We start from the raw sequence: 22,404 nt of genomic DNA, 5'->3' as shown, positions 1-22,404 counted from the left end.
TGTTCTATAAGTTCAGTGCATTGAATAAGGGGTATTTGATTTGATCTTCGAAAATTTCGATCAGCACGCACATAGTATTTATTTCTTTATAAGGTCTCAACCTGATGGTGCAAATTCATCGCCAGTCAAATGGCCCGATCTTGCATGCACGACTGATTGATAAAAAAAAAGAATAAATCATTTTGTTAATAAGTGTTATGTCTAACTGCACATTCAACATTAAATGGCGTTGGGCCTCTCTAAACAATAAATATTAGCATTCGCACAAAATCCGACAAAAATTATTTGAGGAAATAAGGAACAGAAAGAGAGCGAAAGAAGGATTGCAAAGAGCATTTAAATTCGCAAAGGCATATAAAGACCAGCGGATATAAATACATGCTGGTCTGAAAGACTTTTGCCGGTTCTCGAAGTCTTGAGACCACCATTGTCGAACAACTGTAGTTTTTCCTGTACAGCGCAGTTTTGCGGGCTGGCACAGTGAAATGGCTTAAATTGAAACACATAATTTAACCTTCCGGTCTAACACAACCTTCAGTCTCGTCAACATGAGGTGTATCGTAAAGGTTGCCCTTACTTTCAACCTATATTCGTTACTGTTCAGAGTTCTCTTATCGACTGTGGACGTTCAATGGAAGGGCTAGTGTCTTTGTGGCTGGATGTTATCGGCAGATTAAATTCTTAAACATAATCGCGAGCGGAACGAGGTCAGTTTCTTAGTTTCTACCATTTGCAATTTTTTTTTGCATAGTGACGTCAATTTCCTGCAACTCTCTTTTCTCCTTCACCTTCTTCTCCCCTCACCCCCTTGCAGGCTAGCAAGCCGGTTATTCTTCTGGTTAACCTCCCTGCCTTTCCTCCTCCTCCTCCTTGCCCCCCTCCTCCTCCTCCCTTGCAATTTTGGGCGTATTCCATCTGCAGACAAAGGGAGGTAACTGCGCCGGCTATGACTAGTTGATTATACCATCCAGCTCCTAGGATTGTTTGAAACACTGAAACAATAGAAGAAGTTAGGAGCTTTTTTTTATGTCACGTAGCCTTCTCTTCTGCAGCTACAGAAGAAGAAAGCCTAAAGTATTGGAGCGGCTACTGCCGATACGCTCACACAAGAGAATTGCAAGATATACTGTGATTAAACTGCATTTCATACATTTTGTGGGTTCCAGCAATCGTCAAGAAAACTTTCATTTTGTTGCCGCGCTAATTTAATTCCTATCTTAAAGCCGACGTTATGCACCGAGTCAGTACACATAGCGTTGTTCGCACTGACGCCACTTCGAGCGAAAAATCTGAGGTTAGACACTTAATATTAGAAAAACATAAATGCAGTATGTACCGACTGCTTCATATAAAAAGAAAGCTGTAACGTAGAAGCAGCTTTCAAAGCTAAATGACGTGACTAGAAACTTCTCTTAGCTTTCTTTAACTAGCGACAGTTAGAATTTTTCGGAACTCTGAAGCGCAGCCCAGTTTACAGACTGCCACTGAATAACATTAAGAAGAGTAAAAAAAATTGCCGACTAACCAAACCTAACTGATCAAAGCATTCATACTGCTACAGGAGAAGGGCATTAGGAAATGAAACACCGCCTTTGGCGAATAACTCAACGATGAAAGAGAACGCAGAATTGCTGGAAATTTTGAGCAATTCCCTGCGCATACAGACGAAATGTTTCTTCCGCTTCAATATCCTCACTTTCATATGGTTGCAATTTCATATCACTTCTATATCTGGAAGCTTGGTTGTTCTCCAATTGTAAAACAGACATTATTAGACAAAAAAATTATTCTTACTTCCCAGAACGGTGATAACTATATGCTAAGTAATTTAGAACCGACTGCGACTGACACGGAGATAAAATTGAAGGCGCATATTTAATAGACGTGGCATTCGACCTGCGAGTGATCTTTGATACTGAACTCCGCTAGGATGTGGCCTAAGTTTTTTTTATTATTTTTTAGTTCGAAGATAGTGCGGCCATGCATACACGCTGTTTCTCATTGCTCGCACTTACTTTCTAGGCAGAGGTTCACTACCAACCCATATTTATGATTAATTTTATATCCTCTTGGACACCTTCATCCATGCTGACGGAAATAAAAATCGATGCGGCACTCGTGCTAGCAGGCGGCAAGAGTTAGCACGTTAGCAGGCGCGATTTCTGCTGTGTATGACAAGTTTGCAGTGAAACTAAGAATTATAATGTGCACGGACTTCCCGTCGCTCATAACGCTACAATTTTGAATTTTAATGAGCCCACCTTTCTCACCGACTATATTTATTTTATTCAAAGTAACTTCGCAACTACGCTCTTACGAACCAGCTTATGGCTTTCAGCGCTTAGGCCGGTCTCCTTTCTTAATTGCCGCCTCCCAAACGAATTACTTCCTTTACCTGATTTTAAACCCTACAAGATGCACAAGTTTCCCGCGTTTATGAAACACAGCGTAGAAAAAGCAAAATAAAACAACGCATTTCTCTTTTCCTACATTACAGAAAATACCTGTTTTCTAGGTTTTACAGCGGCCTTAAACAAACAAGGCTTGCAGAGCCAATTGTTCGATAATTCGTTTTAGAAACGGTAGAATGACAAACGTATGCTCGTAAAGTGCCCGCAATCAGTATTAATTATCCTGGAAGATCATCCGAGTTTTTTCTGTTTATAGAGAACAGCCTCAAACCCTAGGTATAACCTCACTAGGAAATACAAACCGGTGTGAGCGACACTTTAGAGAAGGAATAAGAAAACCGTCTGTTTTTCTTCCAATGGAAACAAACAAGTCTGCATATTTAAAGTACACTTTATAGTGTCAACGAATAAACTTATCTATCAGTAAGAACACCCTTTTTTTTCATTCTGGGCCCACGTGCCATCACAGCAGTTACAAGAGGCGGTGCATTTCCCTTGTTTTCCTGGAATCCCAGGGACTAATCCCCTCCTGCTCTTTTCTGTCGACGTTCACACGCGATTCGGCCGTTAGCATATGTCTCACGAAAGTAGACACAGCCAAGTAAGCATTCAAGCGTTTATCCTTTTGTTAAGCGACCCCCCATTGCCGAAGCTCCAGCCGAAGCATCGACCTCATGTAGGGAGTGACAACGTATTGCAATCACCAGGGAGTGGACTTCGCCTGTATACGCCTTCAACGGTGTGACGGAAAACACTGTCTTTCCCTGAGTGCCTCAGCAGCGATCGACGAACGAGGACATGACGCGTCTCCCAGAATGCCCCGAGCAAATCGCACAGTACTTCCAGCAGCCCCGAGATCAAACTTAACCTGCTTCTACAGAGGCTATGACCGTTTTGTTGACGCAGCTAGTCTCCTAACCTGTCCTGGGACCTGCCTAGTTTTCCCGGAGGTATCGGTGACATGGGAACATGCTTAATGCGCGACTCTCCCATCTCCGTACTGCGGCAGTCTCCACGGTTCTCTGATCCGCGTCGTAATCGTAACTTTTCCTGACGAGCTGAGTGCGTCTCCACGTCTCCGAGACATCTGTCGGGGTTATGGTGTGCAGTTTGCCCTGTCGTAGTCGTTATTGAGCCTTGTTTACGATGGCACGTGCTTACGACAGATGGCGCTGGCTGCGTTATCCCTCTTTTTTTCGGTGCGCCTTGTTTTCAGCCGAGCTTCGTATTCTTCCCAACGGCTCTCAGATATTCTGCCTTCAATGCGCGTAAATACACGGCCGCCATGCTTATACGATTTATTTTATTTTTGTTGTTGCGGAAGAAGTTTATTAGAAGTTTGAAGGTAGCAGCATCGTATCCCGATCGCGGCAGCCGCATTTCGATTGGCGCGAAATTCAAAAACACTGTGTCCTGTGTGTTGCCAGCGCATTTTAAGGAACCCCAGGTGATCTTGCTTAGCCTGCACTCATCCACTCCGGCGTCCGTCATATTCCATCTGCAGCTGCAGAACATTTAACCGCATATACCGTACTGCGCTCTATTAGAAATTGCTACAACTTTAGCACGTTTTCTTTAGCCGACCTTCTTTTTTACTCTTTCTCAAGAACCTTTTTTTTTTGTGTCACTGGAAGTTAAAGAGAATTCTCGCTTTCGCACTGGCTTGAGTTTGACAGCGACATTATGTTCATTGCTCTATGCAGGAGGAATTCTAGCCATTTGAATAATTCATCGCGTTTCTTTCAAGTCAGTTTTATTTTTGTGAAAAGGGACAGTTTGCTTCTTTTAAAGCAAAATAAAGGCGGAAAACATAAAAATCGAATCACGGTCGTCTCTAAGGAAGATCCCCGCCGATAAAAACTTATATCGGGTCTTTCATTTAAGATGCTGCTGATTCTTTTTTAAATTGGCTCTTTGTGTAAGAAGAGCGCTTTTTCTGAATAGCACTGTCTGCGGTGCAGCACATCAGATTACAGGTAAGACGTGCTAACTAGTACGCAAGTTACCTAACACTGAAGAGGTTATTTTTTTACCATTACTGTTAATCCCCTTACTTGTAGCCAATCGCAAGTAAAGTCCATATCAGGTTTACGAATTTCAAAAACGCAGTTACCCTCGGCGCTGTAGCCCAACATATTTTGGATTTTCCGACGAGTTACGTGCACTGGAGGAGTTGCTTTGCCTGTAAGCTTTTCAATATCCCGTGTATTTTCGGGCGTCGTACGCAAAATTTGTTAGCCAACAGAGCCGACGTCAACTACGTTTTCGAAATTCTAAAACTCATATCGATATAACTTACTATAGCTAAACGCCTCTCAGTAAATAATGCGACTAACAGTGAGAGTTAACAAGTTCACAATTCAGTACTACTAGTTAGCATGTTTTAGCTGTATTCTGATATACTACGCTGATGACAGTGCTATGCAAAGAAACGCGCTCGTCTAGCAAAAAAAAAAAACCTCCATTTAAAAATTGCTAACATCCTAGGTGAAACACAAGGTATATGTACTCGCACTAACTCTACAAAGATAACGATGAAGTTGAGTTCACATCGTTAGAATACGGATTCAGAAATCAAGTATACAATCAGAACAAGCATTTCACTTTTTTTTTTCAAGCATGGGCTGCGTTATTACAGCTATATCTGTAATAACGCACATCTGCAATTAATATTGCACAGTAACAAGTATTGCGCTCGTAATTTTGTTCCGGTTTATAGGTATCGTTTCTTCGCGCACCTATTAGCTTTTAAGAGGTAAGTAGGACTACAAAATGTTCTTATAACGTCCCCCCCTCCCCCCCCCCCCCATAAAAAAAAGAGATTGTAGCTGCAGATACCCTTAATCACGACCGTCGCGCCAAGCGCGCACTGCTAAATCTCAACGCCTTTTAGTAAAATGGCATCTACCCTACGAGCTGGCTGTGCAAGGTACTAGAAGCCGAGGTCAAACATCGAGCGAGCTTCCTTCCCCGAATCGAATATTGCTAGCCACTTCATCATCTTACGACCCTGTGCGTGACCTGCGTTTATTGAATGGAGGTTGTGTCAGATGAGGAAAAGAGGACGCGGTACGTGAGATACTGAACAGCTAGATGGACAACATGGAAAAAAAATTAAACCACAAAAAGAAAGAAATCAAAATTATTTCCCGCCGCCATTTTTTTTCGTCAATTTTCTCGGGCTTATCGGGACTCTTGTTAGATAGACCTCACACCGCGTTCTCCGCTCTCTCCTCTGTAGCTCGAAATTTTTCACAAGCAGATTGTTTTCTATCATAATCGCAGTGCCAGCAGCGCAGGAGGGCGATGGGTTACACCCATAAATCTAGTTTTTAACCGCGTAGAACAAACACGGGACCTATAAGTTCACAGCGCACGCACTTATTAAAGGGGTTGGCGATGAAAAACGTAAAGCTGTAAAAAGGGGGTGCAAAACTAACAAGCAATAAACAAAAGAATCTGGGCACGCAAAAAAATTAATATTTATTGGAACGGTGGAACTACTGTGGTAATCCGAAGCTGGCATAGAAACTTTATTACAATACCAAAACAATATAACCTGACCCCTTGCGAAGTCAGACTAAAATCCTAATTTGGTCTGAAGCCAATTCGCTGCAATCCACTAATATCAACCGTCGCGGTTCCTAGAAACAAGATCAAGGAAACTAATCGCTCTTACCTGAAGTCTCCCCTTCCTAGGAGCACGTTTTTTGGCTTGTATTTATAACCCTAAATGAGGAAATTTTGTGATGTGATACTCCTAAGCATCCAGGAATTTGAGTTTCTAACGTAATTTATTCGAAATCAACAATTAGAAATAAAACGTGGCAAAAAATTGAGTAATTAGTCCACAGTCCTCATAAGAAGTCGCTAGAAGAAGTAATTAGTGGACATTTTGTAGCGATAGCTACAATACGCCAGCCACTTCGTGAGGTCAGCGTGGCTGCGCGCTGAGCCATGGCACCACCGCTCCGGCAGCTGTGTGCATACGCGAAGTGACGTCATAGCCCGCAGCTGGTGTGCGCGCCGCGCGCCTCGCCGCTGAGCCGACGGCGGTGCAGACGCCGCCCGCCTTCTCAGTTGTGCGCGTGCGCGGAGTGACGCAGAGCGCACAGCTGGTGTGCGCCGCAAGCCTAGATTACGCTAGCATTTCGAGCCTTCAGCGTGGCGGCGCCGTGGCCGGCGTGGTAGCTGCAGGCGGCGCGGTGCGACGGCGAAACCAAGTGGGGGAGGAGTGGAGAGAGGGAGAGAGTGAATACACGTCCAGGGACGAAGTTGAAGAAGGAACGCCCAGCGAAACGCAGAGGCGAAAGACTGACTTCGCAATTCGACTGAGCGAGTTCCACTCGGCCAACTGTAACGCGTCACTCAAGGTTTAACCAGAGCTAAACAACAGCCATTTTGTGCTGCCTATTTCAGCATTAATTACATCTTTTACGGTAGGAGCGATAATTGTTTAGCTTATCAGGAGCGGCAACTGAAACTTTTTTTGCATTCTGCCGAAAAAATAACAAGAAGAATGCTACTTAGATAAGCGTTGTTAAGGCATTAGGGGCATTAATTAAGGTAACTTAATTGCAGTAACTGGTTTAGACCTCCATTCGTCGCAGGACCGTTGTCCCTGAATCCCTGAATAAGGTCGCTGGGTCGAATTCGATTTCTAAAACCTTGCTCCAGGAAAAAGCGCAATTTTTACGAGCCACGGAAATGAAAAGCGTCTAATGAAATTGTGCGCAGTTTAAAAAAAAAAATCAGGGTTCCTCGTTTTCTCCTGACAATTTTTCAGACTTACAATTTCGTTCTTCTTCGACTGCAATTTTTTTTATCTAGCTTCTGGCGAGGTATAATTTTATCAGAACGACGTGCATGCTAAATATCCATTCAGAAGGCTTAACTTGGTTCTAGAAGATGACAAAAAAACAAAAGAAAAGGAAACTGAAGAGGAACACTTCCACCACCAGAGATCCCTATTTGACGTTCCCGATAGTGTATGGTCCTGTCCCACTGAGTTCTCGCATCGCTTATATCAAATTGTCATCGCACTCCGGACGGTCTCCGAGAGACAGGGCGTTAAAGAGAGCCCAAGCAATCCTCTCTTCGTACCCTTTTTTTGTCTCGTCTTTTTCATCCGGATCGGCTCGATAAATATGCGCATGCGTAATAAGACAAGGAAAGCCTTTGTCACTTTTTGTTTTCGACTGCTTCTGTTCTGTTTTCCTCAGTTTTATAGCGAGTGCTGCATAGAAAAGCTCTCTCTTGCATAATCGGTGTTCACTTCTTTTTCGTAATAAAAACGCAAATGTGATCTCTTCTCGAAGGGGGTGGCAATGATGTCACGGGCGGTCTCAATCTATCTAATGTGCGATGGCGACGTGAAAGCAAAGGAAAAAAATTCTGAATTGAACGGAAACATGAGGCGTACCTTTAAGATGTGAGAAACAAAAAAAATATTTCAATGCATCTCGTTATGGTTACGCCATATCCACCGATGCGCTCAAAAGTTAAAACAGCGCGAATGTTCGCGAGACATGCAAAATGCTTAGAAAATACGGCCAAGTAATAAAAGAATATCATCGCGTTGTCTAGACATGTCTTGAACATTCTGAACGTTGAAAAGGAAATGAGCTGTTATTCGCGAGTGAAATGTAAGAATGCCAATGAGCGAACAATGCGCAGAAAATATGAAGATTGAATACAAAATGTTTCGGTGCATTAGGGCAGAGCTAAGAAACTTCGGTATATGTATTTCAGGTGCTGTCATTTGATCGCACGTGCCCACTTTCAACGATAATAGATATACTCTTTCCCCTTCTTTATTTGTGCACTATATTCCGTTCATGATCTTTTTATTCCGTGCTTTGAGATAACTTTTTAGTCGTACGTCCGGTTCTTCTTAGCACAAAAAGAAACGTAGAGAAGACCATGTTTCCGAGCTTTTTCCGAGCTTCGTATAATGTTCTCTCCGAGTAATGATTTCGTTTGCTTCAAATTTATGCCAATGCTGTTATATTTCTCTAAATTATAAACCATTGTTGCTTTCATTGCAGTGGCATGCAAATATGAAAGTAGTAGATATTACGCTCGTCCTTTGAGAGGGTTTTTTATACGACGAGTCGACATTTCTAGCAAATGAAAATGGAAGTGGAAGGCCCTAAAGAAATGAACAAGCCAAAGGCAAGCGTTATAAGATTTACCCAACCGTGACGTCTATGACCACGTCGAACTAACTTGATTAAACCTGCTATCACGATTCCTTGAATTGTTTTTAAAGAAACGAAAAGGCTCCACTGAAACAACCACAAATTATAAAGCTAGAGATAACCTAACTAACCCCAAAAGACATTTTTCGACGTTAAAAATTTTCTCCTGAACTGATGGCTTGGCATAAGTGTCATAAATTTGCCGTTCATTATGACAGAAAAAAGGTTGTGTGCCCCAGGCTTCTAAAGCCGCTTCACTTCGTGTGACGCTTTAAGGCCAGGCTGTTAGAAAAAAAAATGATTTGCAGTTTCTTTATTTCCCCTTGTGGTTTTCCTATCCTCATCACACAAATACCATCTTGTTCTGTGCGATGTCAGTGCAGGTTGGAGAACCAGGTACCCGAAGTCATTCCGGACGCTTCCACTATGGCGTCTCTTAGATATAACGTGCCAAGCGTAAACAGACACGTACAGGAGAGAAACGACTTGACACACGCTGAAAATGAAGATCAATTTTATATCTGGATGGAAGTATATACGGCCATTTATTCTTTTTGTTGTTTTAGGCTCTTTCAGAGATCTTTAGAAGTGCCTCGTTGCCCAGGTGAAGGTTTCGAACGTTAAACCCCCATACCATACTATAACGTATCGTACCATATCACAACAAACCACACCACACCGTACCACACCATACACGCAATACCACGCACCACACGATACCATACCATACTGAACCAAACCACACCCTAACATATCATGCCTATTTAATCAGCCCTGTGTTCAAATTTATTCAGGTGTTTCTTGCGGTTCCATTTTACATACTTCCTTTTCTCTGATGCTCGGCAGTAATCGTGGAATATTTTTGCGCAGGTCTTCGTTTGTAAGCAAATTCAAACACTTGTGATATTCGGCCATTCTCAAAAGTTGCTAAAGAGGACATATAATCGAATCGAAGTTTTATTATTATTATATACTAAAAAATAATTGAAGCTTTAGTAACCCCCCCCCCCCCCCCCGCTTTCATTGCATTGGTTTTGTCACATAGCGAAGTGAAAAAAAAAATGAAACCCACCTGAAACGAAAAACTTGCATATGATCAGCGCGTGTGGAAGAACTCTAGAAAAACCTAACAATAAAAAGCTGTATTGAAGCCTGCCGAGTGATTATTCAAGATAGCAAAAGGGAACTAGGTAATTGCACTAGCAAAACACGGGGCTGGTCTTGTTGGTTCATAACCTTAGAAGAACGTCTTTTGGAGTGCAACAGCACGACACAGAAACAAAAGACAACTGGACAGGCTACCTGCTATCTTCTTCTGTGTGTAATCTCTTTAGGCTGCAAACTGAAAAGTTGGTTATTGAGGAAAGGAAATTGCGCAGTAATTGTCTCACATATCTCGGTGGGCACCTGAATCGAGTCGTAAGAGAAGGGATAAAGGAGGAAGTGAAAGAAGTGAGGAAGAAAGAGGTACCGTAGTGGAGGGCTCCGGAATAATTTCGACCACCTGAAGATATTTAACGTCCACTGAAAACGTACAGCCCACGGGCGCCTTTTCGTTTCGCCTCCATCTAAACGCGGTCGCCGCTGCCGGGTTCGAACTCGGGTGCTCCGGCTCAGTAGTCGAGCACACTAACCACTGAGCCACCGCGTTGGCTAATTGACTGTTCTAAGACTATTCCACATTAACAAAAAATCTTGCGCAAGAAGTTTTTTCAGGTAGCGTATAAGACTGCAATTGAATTACAACTTGTGCATACGCATTCCTGACAGCTGCTCCCTCAAAATAACTTCATTTATTTCACCCGAAGCAAAATTTAGCTGGAGCCAGCTCAGATGTCGCATGTAAAGTGTAAAAATTCCCCAAATCTCTTTAACACAAAGCTTCCAGCCGATGGAGCAGCTTCGATAGAACTTTAAAAGGATGGATTTTTTAGCATTTCACTTTACAGAATGTACTGAGCCGACAGAAGGCAAAAGTGGAGAAAACTGAGCATACACTTATCACCGTCTCAAACACTATAGTCAGGTATGCAGAAAGAAATTGTGTCCGTATATATGGACACATGCCCGGCCATCCCTTTTTTAATACGGGTTTGCGCTACACGTTTATAAAGTTACTGCCTGCGAACGTTATTCTTGAGCAACAGAACGTATTTTCGTCTATAGAAAAAGAGCGGACGTTTCATGCGCCGTCTAGTGTGAGATTTAGCGAGTTAAAAATGAAACTCCTTAGCGTATGCAGCACGCTACGAGACAATTCCAACACAAAAAGTGATGGCAGGCACCGATGCCAAAACAGCCGACTGACAAACAGCTCGCGCCACTGACTGCCGGTGTCCTTGGGCGTCTGCCGAGTTTCACTGGCGCGAACGTTTCAAGAAGCGCTGCGGCTGCTACCGAGGTTTCCAGTTTTCGGCTTTACTCACCTACACTTAATTAGTTTTCGTTAAACATGGAGCGCGCTGTAATTCATTTCCTTCGTGGTGGGCGCACCTCTTGGTTCATTAAAGTATTTGCAAAAAGTGCCCTATACATCTAGATTGTTTTCTAGTCTTTAAGCACCTTCATGACTTGTTTGCAGAGTTGGTTAGCTTAGCGGTTAACGTTAACTAGAAGGCTGGTTACCGCCGGTGCTTTGCAGGCCCACTTTCCTCCCTCCTTTACTTACCGCTCTGTCAAGCTACACGAGACATCCCTGGCTGAAGTTCTTCTATATTAATCATTGACTGAGAGTGAAGCATGTAAAAGCTGTCAATACACTGACCGCACTTGTTAAGTAACCGTCATATCGTGTCCTGGATTCGGATTATGAGATTCAAGCTTAAATAGAAACTCCTTCGCACGTGTCTGCAAGTTCGTACACTCCGCATTAACAAAATAATTTTTTTAATCGAGAGATGTTGTGTCAAAGTACCTTCTGAAGACTCGCAACACTGAACATCGTTAAATCGTTGTCATCACCTTGCCGTTTTCGTTGAGCAGCGCTGTATGTTTTGGATAGTTCTATCAAGAAATTTCAAGGAGGGTTAAACATGTACTCAAACTCCCTTGGTATGTCTTGAAATGTAGCTGCGCGAAAACCATTGGCTGCAGTGAGTAACAGCTACAGAGCTTGTGTAGCCTAAGCACGACATACTTCGCGTCAGTCAGCATTTGCTATCATAAAAGTTCAGTTCGGTGTGCAATACGACCTATTGTCAAGTTAGATACACCTAAATTTCTCAAAAATCTAAGCTCCCCTGTTTTGTCACGTTTTATCGTTTCTTTTTGCAAAGCAAGCGGCACAAAATAGCTGCCTCCACATTCTACAGACCGCTAATCATTTTTTCCCGCTTGACTGTTGCACTTATATGCGTTTGTTTTTATTCGAGCACGGATATCTATTTATAAACGAAAAAAATATTTCTAAATGACTCGCGAAATGCAGTGTGCTCGTTAAAAGCCCCGCCCTTGCCCTTGCAAAAAGGGGAACGGGAAATAAACCAGTATTTTTAAATTGGTGGATTCTTCATTTCATTTTTACCGCTGAGCTCATTTTCTCTAATGATTTAAAAGTGTGACGTAGCTTGCTTTCCCTTTCGATTAAAAAATACGCGAGAATCATTTTTCTATCTTTCTCAAATTATAACACATATCAGCCTATTTGGAAGAGCCTGTCAGTCGAGCCGCACAAATACAAACTCCAGCTAGGCATCACTCACCCACTTGGATGACGTTATCCTTCAGGTCTTCGCTGTCCGCATCCCGGAGATACAGCAGCGTATCGTCCAACCTTGGCCCAGCCCCGAAAGAGGCCACCGTCGTGGCAGCGGTGACCGGCACCGTCCCATTAGCGAGCGCGGCGACCTCACCGTACCACACCAAAGTGAGTAGAAGCCAGGCGCATCCCACCCGGAACCACGTGGAAGGGAGATCGCCGACGCAGGCACCCATGGTGATCGCAACGGGTGGCGGGGGTGGTGGGCACAAACTTTGAGGAGAGGAGTGCACGTGCGGCCCCCTGCGATCTTCTCTCCTCCTTTCCACACTCGCGCACGCACGCACTCCGGCTCTTCTTCCGCGAAACGAAACCCAATCACCAAATCATGGCCGCCCGGCGTCGATTACCGTTCCGCAAAGCATACGCGTACACACGCGTGCACACACATACACAAACACGATAGTTCTCCGGCTGCGCGGCCGTCCTGTCCGCCTTGAGGTTTACGCGATCGAACCAAATTCAATTAAAACGCGACCGGTCCGCGGGCCGAGAAAGTTTCTTCCCCGGGACGAGCAAAAACCGTCCCCCCTTCGTCGCGCCCGCTGCAAACCGTGCCGGAGGATATGCTTCCCGTGGTTCGCAGCGGCATGCGCCCCTCTCCCCACTCCTCCACTTTCGCCCCCCCCCCCCTCATCCCCCCTCCGACTTCCCTTTTCTCTGTTGGCAGTGAATCAAAGGGCTGGTGATGCTTCAACGCTAGCTGCCGAGAGGAAAGCGACGCCGGGGGAGGGCGCTGCTGGGTTGAGCTCGGTAGCCATTTTGGAGGAGGGAAGGTTGGGGCCGAAGTGGCGGCTCCGTTGTGTTTGTTTTGTGCGGACAGAGCATTACTTTCTTGGCCAAACTTTTCAGTGTGTTTTTTAGGGGGCTCCTAGCGGTTCTAGCTGGAGAGGAGGAAATTCTTAAAAACAGCAGCATGGGAGAGGCTGTAGCGCGTGGGAGGTACGAAGGGTGGCCTGCGTGAATATACCGGCGGGGCCACACACTGTTGTCGGGTGCGAGGAGGACGGAGAGACGGCGAAAAAAGATAAACAAACGGTGGAAAGTAAGGACGCCCGGTTATTTCGAGCATCTGAGCCGCGGGCTCGTCCTTCTGAATTTAGGAGGCCGGCATCGGCGCGACAGCTTTTCGCCCGCCTCGCAGTGAGAGTTTGTAGTCGAGGAATGTGGCATCGCTGCTTGCGGCATCGCCTGCCGCGCTCTCAGTTGCCGAAACGAAGGTCTGGATGTGCGTTAATAGCAAGACTACGAAGAGAGACCAGGGTTTACCGCTGAGCGGGAAAAAGTTGAGGGTGGCGAGAGGTGGAGGGTAATTGCAAATAGTCTACACAGTGTCAGACGCTGAACGCGGAGCACTCAAGGGTACAATGCCAGAGCGCCGCCCCTATGTGATGCGGTTCTTTTTCCATTATGACGTCAGCACTCATCACTGTGCTAGCTTAGAGCTTGATGCTTTTAACTGAAATGCTGCGCGCCAGTATGAGCTATAATGTAATTCCAAAGAGAAGGAACGCAGTTAGCACTTTAGTTACGGGGAATTATTTTTATACATCCTGTCAACAGTAATCCAAAAACGCTCCAAGCGAGTTCTCAGATAGGCGATTCTGACTGCACTTCAACATCCTAACTTATACACGTCCACGCTACTGCCATCTGTAGTCGCGTAGTGGCTGCACCTCCTTTGTCAGCGTGCATTTCGCTAAAACTCTCTGATTTATATACGTACGGAAATCCGTAATTTATTCCAGGGGTTCTGTTTTACTTCATGGAAAGCAATGATAGATTATTTCACGCCTGCGGAAGTGCTGCTTATAAATATAAAAGTACAATTTGCACTTCAGAGAAGTTGCATGGAGCTGCATTCTGGAGTAAAGAAGGTTTTTTTCTTCGTATTTAACCTATCTTATTCAACGTAAGGTATGTTTTGTATGACGGGAAACTGGTCTCTACCAAATGCTCTTCGCCACTACGGCAGAAGGAAGATAAACTAACGAGTTATGAATCCTGACACAAGCTTGCAACACATGTCCAGAACCGTGCCCAGCACTCTTGGACTTAAGTTTTGAGTATAGAAATATTGAAAGGTACTGTTAAAAAAATATTCAAGGTAATATTGAAGGTATGATGTGCAGCAACATCTTACTTTTAAAGTTTTTTCATTACTCGGATCGAGCAGTTAAGACTGCCATAGAAAACCAATGGGCAACATTTTTTGACGACAGCAAAAACGTTAATAGCAAAAAAATGCAAACCTGCCGACAGATCTCTGGATACATTGACTGTTATAGTGAAATTTTACAATATATAAAAAAATTGTGTTAATAAACTCTTTCCCATTGAAAAATGCTTTTGTCCAGAATGGTTGGGTATGACACGCAGATATATATACATGAGTTAAGATTAGCTGGCCATGGTGCATTAATTGTCCTGTTATTTTGGGTAGAATACGTGCTCGTATTTTAGTTTTTACAGCGCTCAGTTAAAAATATTGGGGTCTGCCGGTAAAATTTCACTCGGAAGCGTTAAAATTTCCACTTATTGCCTCCAACAATACTCCTTTATTTATGACCAGCACTGTAAATTGCAGTCCAGGCAATTATTGAGGAGACGGTCCTGTAATTTGATTTCACGGATGATAATTTATGATGTTAAAGTACACTGACTTTAAAAGAAATTCCTAGCTGCTTTGTTTTAGGTGGTGTTCATTCTGCAAAGAATAATAAAAAGTTCTGAGTGCGCCTTCTGAGAATAAGGAAAAACAAAGGTTCCAATTCATGAAGTTTGCTTTCTACGATGTTTTGGTTTAAACGGGCCTTTTTAATTGCCCTTTTTACGCAATGCCAAACAAAAGGGTTCTCTTTATGTAATTCAGCTCTCAAATTTCGGTCTTCAGTAGAAGATACTGACAATACTGCGGCACAAGCAAGTCCATATGTGTTAAGGCTCTGTAACATAGCATGTGTCACGTTTAACAAACTCCAAAAAAAAACGTGCATACAGTAATCGTTGCCGAAATCTCGGCTTGATTTAAGAATCAAACGCGGGTAAAATGGCGCAAATAACTACTTATCCATTACTTTCATCAGCTGCTTGGTAAAGAACTGCTATCCGCTGCAGTGGCTCAGTCACTGTGGCGTTTTGATGTTCAACCTAAGGTTGCGGGTTCGAATCGCTCCCATAATGGTGCCAATCTGATGGAGGAGAACTGAAAAACAACCCACTCACTCTGCGTTGTCAGTGCACGTTAAAGAACCTCAGGTGGTCGAATATAATCAGGAGCTCCCCCCTACGGCGTCCCTCATAGCCCATGGGCAGCCTCGGTACGATAAACCCCAAATATAATAAGCATAATAATAATTGGTTTTTGAGGAAAGGAAATGGCGCGGTATCTGTCTCATATATCGTTGGACACCTGAACCACGCCGTAAGGGAAGAGATAAAGGAAGGGTTGAAAGAAGAAAGGAAGAAAGAGGTGCCATAGTGGAGGGCTCCGGAATAATTTCGACCACCTGGGGATCTTTAATGTGCACCGACATCGCACAACACACGGGCGCCTTAGCGTTTTTCCTCCATAAAAACGCAGCCGCAAAATATACTAAGCATCAATCGCCATTTCAGGCGAGTACCGTATTTACTTGCTTAATGATCGCACTTTTTTTCAAAAAATCTATCGCAGTTAGGGGCTGCGTTTCTTACGCCAGATAAAATATTCACAAAAAAGTAGCAAAAACGGGGCAAAAAATAGGCCACTCCAATAAATACTTGAATCCGTACGACTCAAGAATAAACACAAACGCATTATTCAGCACAGTTTCTGTGTTTGAGAGCATGGTCCAGATTTTTTTTTCTTAACCAGCACGTATAACTCGCGTATTAGCCCATGAAGGTGTCCAGAGAAAGCACTACTAGAGGTCGCTCTACATTCTAAACAACAAATAGTAAAAAGCGAGTAAGCTATCCTCTAGCACTCTACCCTTTATAAAAGGCAGCGTGCCAGAGGACAGCTTACTTCTTTTTTACTCCTATGTAGGTGTATTCGTCATTAGAGGTTTAGTATAACCTACAGAATTCAGCACGAACACAAACCGAAACGAGTTGCTATTGCTGCGATGCTTGTCGTAGCAGGTCACATTCTCTGTGACTAGCCGTGGTTTATGTTGGTTCTCTAATTTTTCGCGCAACATTTTTCTTTGCCGCATGTCCTATAGGGTGGCATATTGTGGCCTTGACGTTCGGCAGATGGCGCTTTATTTATAGTACTCTGTATTGGTCCCAGATTTTACAAAAGGCCGCCATCTATAGCATTTACTATCAACAGCCATTCTGCGCGAAAAGTATTGGGTGCATTCATTACGCGAGGAAAAAAAAATCGAATTTTTACAGTTACATTAGTGGGTGCCATCATTACGCGAGTAAATACGGTAACATCACCACAATCTGCATCTATCGACAACGTGCGCGGCGTCTCGTAGAATGAAGGTTATTTTATACGAAAGAAAATCCCTAAGAGCTTATTACGAGGCCTATTCCAGATCACGTCAGAAGGCGACCGGCGAAATTCGGTGTTTGTTGAATTCGCGCCATACTGCATTGGACGTCAGAATGTTATTAAATAAGCATAGGGTCTCTGTCCACAGTAACGCTGATTTAAATCCCCGTGAAATAAACCAAATGTACGCTGGTTTCTCCAGCGCAATTCCGCCTGCTCTACTCAAAACATAACTTGCGCTGAACTCGTTTCGAGCCAGCAGCCTAGCCGGCAAAAAAGTGGTTCTTGCCAAGTGAGCTCTTGTTGAACTCTTGCGGGCCAGTGTTCATACAGTGGTCACGTGGTACTACCCTGATGAAGTCATATTTTAGGTTAGACGTACTATTAACACTGCCGTTGCAGGGAGGAAGACGCCTTAAAGGCCGGTCCCCCCCCCCCCCCCCCCTCTGCCCTGTTCTTGACAATACCGTTTTTGTAGAATCACTGCGTGGGCTACGTGTACTCTCAAGTGGGAGGACAAACTGGCGAAAATTATTTTGCCCACGTTCAATCCATTAAACGAAGCGCCCAAGACAACGATTTGAAGTTTGAAGGTCTCGAGCCGCCCCAAACACGTTGTTTTCGTAAATAAAATCTTCAAACTATAACTCTCGCGTCAACTCGCCCCAATTCCAGCGTTTCTAGATTGGGTGTCTAGTCGACGTTGACTCGAAGTTAGCCCTAACCTGTGCGGGTAATACAAAACACGTCCACTCCGTTTGCCCTCGTATAGCAAAATAGAAGGACCTCGGCTGCTTCCCGTCTGGGCACGGGATGCTCGTTCGGACCAGACGCGCGTTTTGTGGGGCGGGATTAGCGGGCAGCCGTAAACGAAGCAAAATGTTAGCTTTGCGAAGGCCGACCGCGTTCCGACTTCCCTTCGAGCCGCTACAGGCGTTATGGTCGGCTGGGGTTTGTTTTTAGAGCGTGATGCTTCCGAGCGTCAAGCAACATAAACGAACCGATTGTGGGCAGGTTTCCTTGACCAATTGCCCGGCATGACGGCCTCCTCTGTTCTTTTGCCCCTTTCTTGTTCGTGTTTGGGTTTTTTTTTTTCGAAAGTGTGTCAGGAGAAAGGGTGCCTCTTTTTCTACTCCTTTTCCTTTCTCGGTTTTCAGTCGCTCCTTTCGCCCTGGGAAACGGGAAAGAAATGCGTAGCGCCTTTTTTATGCCTTCGCCTTTTAACATCCATAAAAATAACTGCGGCTAAGGAAAAATGACTCTATAAAAAGGAGGAGTAATGTACATGTAAGTATCTAGCGTTCTTGAAGTCAGCGGAGTGACTACTGCTGAAGGTGATTAAAATAAACATCGTAATTGTTAAATAACGCCAATACAATACGTTCGTCTTGATTCCGGAACCGAAGCTTGCATGTTTATTCTTAACCTACTACTTTTCAAAGAAAGGTTAAAAAAAGCCCTTATAATCTTGCTATTACTAATATCTCAAACGTTTCGCTGGTGGGCGTAGTAAGAGGCATGGCAGTGAACTCCACCACTCACCCCATGTACAGCCTTCATCAAAAGTCTTCGGGAAGCATGCCTCCCTTTCTAGCCGGCCTTGCAGTGGCGCACTTATAGCAACCTGGATGTTTTTTTTAATATCGTAGAGTAAGAAAAGCACATGCCATCATCTTTCTTGATGTTTTGATATTGAGGAGTGCTGTAGATACTGTACTATACAGGTCGAAAGGAAACCATATGGTCCGAAAACTTTTGACAAAGACTCTACGTGTGAGACTTCACGACACACGTGGCACACTATAGACAGCGTCTAATCAACGTTGTCATCAGGCAGGAAGTAAACATGTATGTTTTGGGCCATAACACATCCCGCCGTTTCATAACCCGGAAAAAGTTTCTCGTGCAAAATTATTGCTGTGAAGAAATGGTCGCAGTTGCACACACCATCACGATATTGTTCCAGTCCCCTTAACAAAATGTCCCTGCGTGAAAGAGATTTTTAACAACAAAAAATTGCATATGACAGTGATATCAATAGGGATTATTACCCTCGTTAGTCGTCTAGACCTTACGCCGTCAGGCGCGTCAGTGAGGGATGGTGTAGCAAAGCCACCTTATACAAATGACTTGTGTGAAGGGCTCAGCAGCAGCGGTAATGACGAATTCTCTCTGTTTACTATGCTTGGGCCGGAAAACGTAGGCTGCCTAAGAAGCAAACCACACTCAAGGTGGCCTGACTTCCATCCGTAAGACGACTGATGATCGATAACCCCTTCTGGTTATCGATCACCAGATCTAATAAACAGACCTGTTTGCATACTGACTGTTAATGACATAGCAGAGACAAGGGGCAGAGGAAGCAGACAGGAACCGACAGCGACGGTCCTGTCTGCTTCCTCTGCCCCATGTCTCTGCGCTGTTATTCACGGTCAGCAAGTACCATCTAGCTCAACTCGCCTTCTTACTGAAGTTTCCTCCTTGCAGACATTTGACGCATTGAACTTCCAGAAGTAGGACCATAAGTGTAGCGGCAAGACTTAACCAACTGCACATCCACTTACAGGGTGAAAGGTGCCGTGTGCGAGCACCTAACACACCCTGGATCCCCGACTACGTATGTAATAAAATAGATAGCCATGCGAGTCGGGTTTCGTCCACGATTTAATTTAGAGTGCTAACTGCACGATTGGCAAAAAGGGAAACACAAGAAACGGAGTTCCCGCAGCATGTTTATTTTTCAGAAAACCAGTATTTATACTCTCGGATTTCAACAGGCTGAAAAACAAACATAAGCGAAAAACTTCTGTTGACACTCCATCAGAGATAAAAAATTTCTCTTTCCGGGATCACGAAAAAAAGAGGCGGCACTTTAAACATGTGGCACACAAGGCTATGTAAAATGCTTACACCGTCTGCTTGATAGGCGGGTATGAGAGGTAGAACAGGACCCATATTTCGTAGAAAATGGACCGTCAACATAATGACTGCCAATGAACAGTCGCGAGACAAAAAGAATTGTTATGAAAATGATTTCTGCGCTGATTCAGGCGAAAGTTTACGAGAGTGCCTAGTTTTTCCGATGGTACTATGTTACCAAACTAGCAAAGGCCGTCATTTGCAAGCACCTTCCAAACAGCGGCGGGCTTCTGAAGTGTCGGGGCTTTCCTCTAGGACCCGCTATATGCGCGTGATGTTGCTTAAACGAGTTTCAAAAAAATGTTTCCGTTTATTTTGAGTGTCCCTTCACGTTACCTAAGAAAGTTGGCTTTCCAAGCTACGGATAAGTTTTATGTTATTTGCAATAAGGACACTGCGAATGCGGGTTCACTGAAAACGACTTATGCGATTGCAGTGCTGAGAACATCAGTCAGAGTCAGCCATGAAGCTTTCAAAAAACGCGAAACAGCGTCGTGAGACAAAAGATGAAGGAGGGAGTGAAAGAAGGGAAGGAGAAAGAGGTGTCGTAGTGGAGGGCTCCACGGCAATCCGCGGCTTCCCATTCTTTCTTCTTTCACTCCGACCTTCCCCCCTTCGTCCCTGTTCTGCATCTTTGCTTTCCACCCTGTCTTCGCCACGCCAGCTATGGATGCGGTTAAGGTGTCCACGAGATATGGCATAGCTATTGCGCCATTTCCTTTCCAAAAAAGTAGCTGCGGAGTGCAATGCCGCGTTGACAAGATGCGAAGGAGTCTACGACGAATGTTCGCGCAAAGTGCGTGCCGTGGGATGCTCGTAGATTCGCCATGATGGCGCAAGTGGATATTCTCCACTCCGACGGGACAGTCGAAAGCGTGTGGATATCCGAACTGAACGTGCAAGGCCGCCCGCACCATTAGCGTAGGTGCTGGCTCATAAAGCGGCGAGTCCCAGTGGCCAACTGAATTCGAAACAGAGAGGCTATACCAAGTACCTAAACGAGCTCGAAACACACAGGCCACAGCCAAGTAGCTAAACATGCCCGAAAAGAGGGGCGAATCCAAGTAGCTAAACGTCCGCGATAATAGAAAAACAAATCCAAGTACCTGATTGTTGTGCAGGTTGGCTCGTCGCGTGTGTAAAGTGTCTGTAAATATGCTTGTGCCAGAGCTACCATCCCCGTGGGATGAATGCGCCAGACTAACATTACCTGCCGGAAACGCCTCTAATTCTAACCAACTTTTGCTGGATATTGCGCTAATCCGGCGAGCTTAGCTCTACTATTTTTTTGTATCTTTCAAGAGTTCACTGTCCTCTCTCTGCTGCCTCTGCTGTCCCATATGAACCTGACAAGCGTGCATTTGTACTGTCCTTTCTATGCACTCCTTGTGAACACGCACAGACACACAAAAAAAGAAGAAGTGTTCCCGCTCCTTGCAGACCGCCGAATAGAGTCCAAATCAGCCACTTCAGGACTTTTTCCTCCCGCGAAGTTTTATTATTATTATTCTTTTTTGCGGAAAGTCCAGGGCACCGGCCTAACCCTTATCCTTCTTTTCAGTGGCGCGAGTGCCGGGAGGCAACCGCCGGTATTTGGCCGAGGCCACCGGCTGTAGAGACTCGACAGAGAAGAAAGGTCGGCAAATCTCAGTCGAACGCCTCTCTAGCGCAAAACAAGATTATTGAAGTCGGTCACCGTTAGTTCGGGCTTAAAGCTATAGAAACAAAAAAAAAAGGTACACCGAGTGGAAGGCGTAGGCGTCGGAAAAGAGAAGAGCCTATAATCGGCTCAGAGAAAGTAGCGTCCAGCTCCTTAGAACAAAAGTTGCCGTTTTCCCGGTTAAACGAGGCACCTGTTTTCCACCTGCCATGGTTGCCGGAACGATTTTCTGTCTCTGTTATTTTCGCTTGCCACATGCCGTTATTTTTCAATTACTTGACGACGTCTCTGCATTTAACCAAATACTGACTATTGTTTATTGGCGATATTTATTTTTATCCGCTATATTTTTTTTAGGGGGGGGGGGGCCGCTGGTTCCCCCTTTCTGATGAGTTAGCCCTCCTGTGAGTTGAGTGATACGTTTTTTTTTTTTTTTACGATGACCCACATCCGGATTGTTAAAAATAGATGACCTGTTGGGCAACACAAGAACCTGGGAAGGCAGAGTTGGAACTTTAGGGATAACACGTGTCCGATGTATCGTGTTGTTAGGGGATGACGGAGGACGGGACAACGATCCGGATGGGATTTACTGTTTTCTTATTAGGAAATTTTCGTGCTCTATATATTTTAAGTTCTGTACACATGCTTTTCGTACTTTATGCAGGCACATAAAATAAAAATTCTAGCCTGGCGTCTTATTTCGTCTGGAGAACTCCGCACCTAAATAATCACAGAAGAAAGCAGCAATTCCAGGATTAATTAATTTAATTCAATACATTCGTCTAATAAACATCCTTCAAGCAGAAAATTGTTAAGTCCAGTACTAAATCGAAGCAGGTAATGCTTTAAAGTCAACTAGGAGGTCAAAATACAGATCAAGGAAGCATTTTTTGATTTTTTGATGAAGTAATTAGCTTTAAAAAAAAGAAGCAATTTTTGATACGCTGGGTATCTACACAGGCAGA

The 22,404-nt window shown here is 44.3% G+C and overlaps 1 protein-coding gene across 1 annotated transcript in view; it reads right to left on the bottom strand.

Annotated features, from left to right (window-relative positions):
- Positions 1-12,924, bottom strand: part of LOC144098953 (glutamate receptor ionotropic, kainate 2-like) — a 112,348-nt gene extending 99,424 nt beyond the window's left edge. Inside the window, exon 1 of the mRNA XM_077631941.1 lies at positions 12,313-12,924. Within this exon, the coding sequence (XP_077488067.1) occupies positions 12,313-12,544 (232 nt within the window). The 5' untranslated portion in view covers positions 12,545-12,924. The remainder of the gene's footprint in view (positions 1-12,312) is intronic.
- Between the last annotated feature and the right edge of the window lie 9,480 nt (positions 12,925-22,404).

Source organism: Amblyomma americanum, chromosome 7 (assembly GCF_052857255.1).
Source record: "Amblyomma americanum isolate KBUSLIRL-KWMA chromosome 7, ASM5285725v1, whole genome shotgun sequence".
Lineage (NCBI taxonomy): Eukaryota > Metazoa > Arthropoda > Arachnida > Ixodida > Ixodidae > Amblyomma > Amblyomma americanum.
This window is presented reverse-complemented; position numbering and strand designations above follow the sequence as displayed.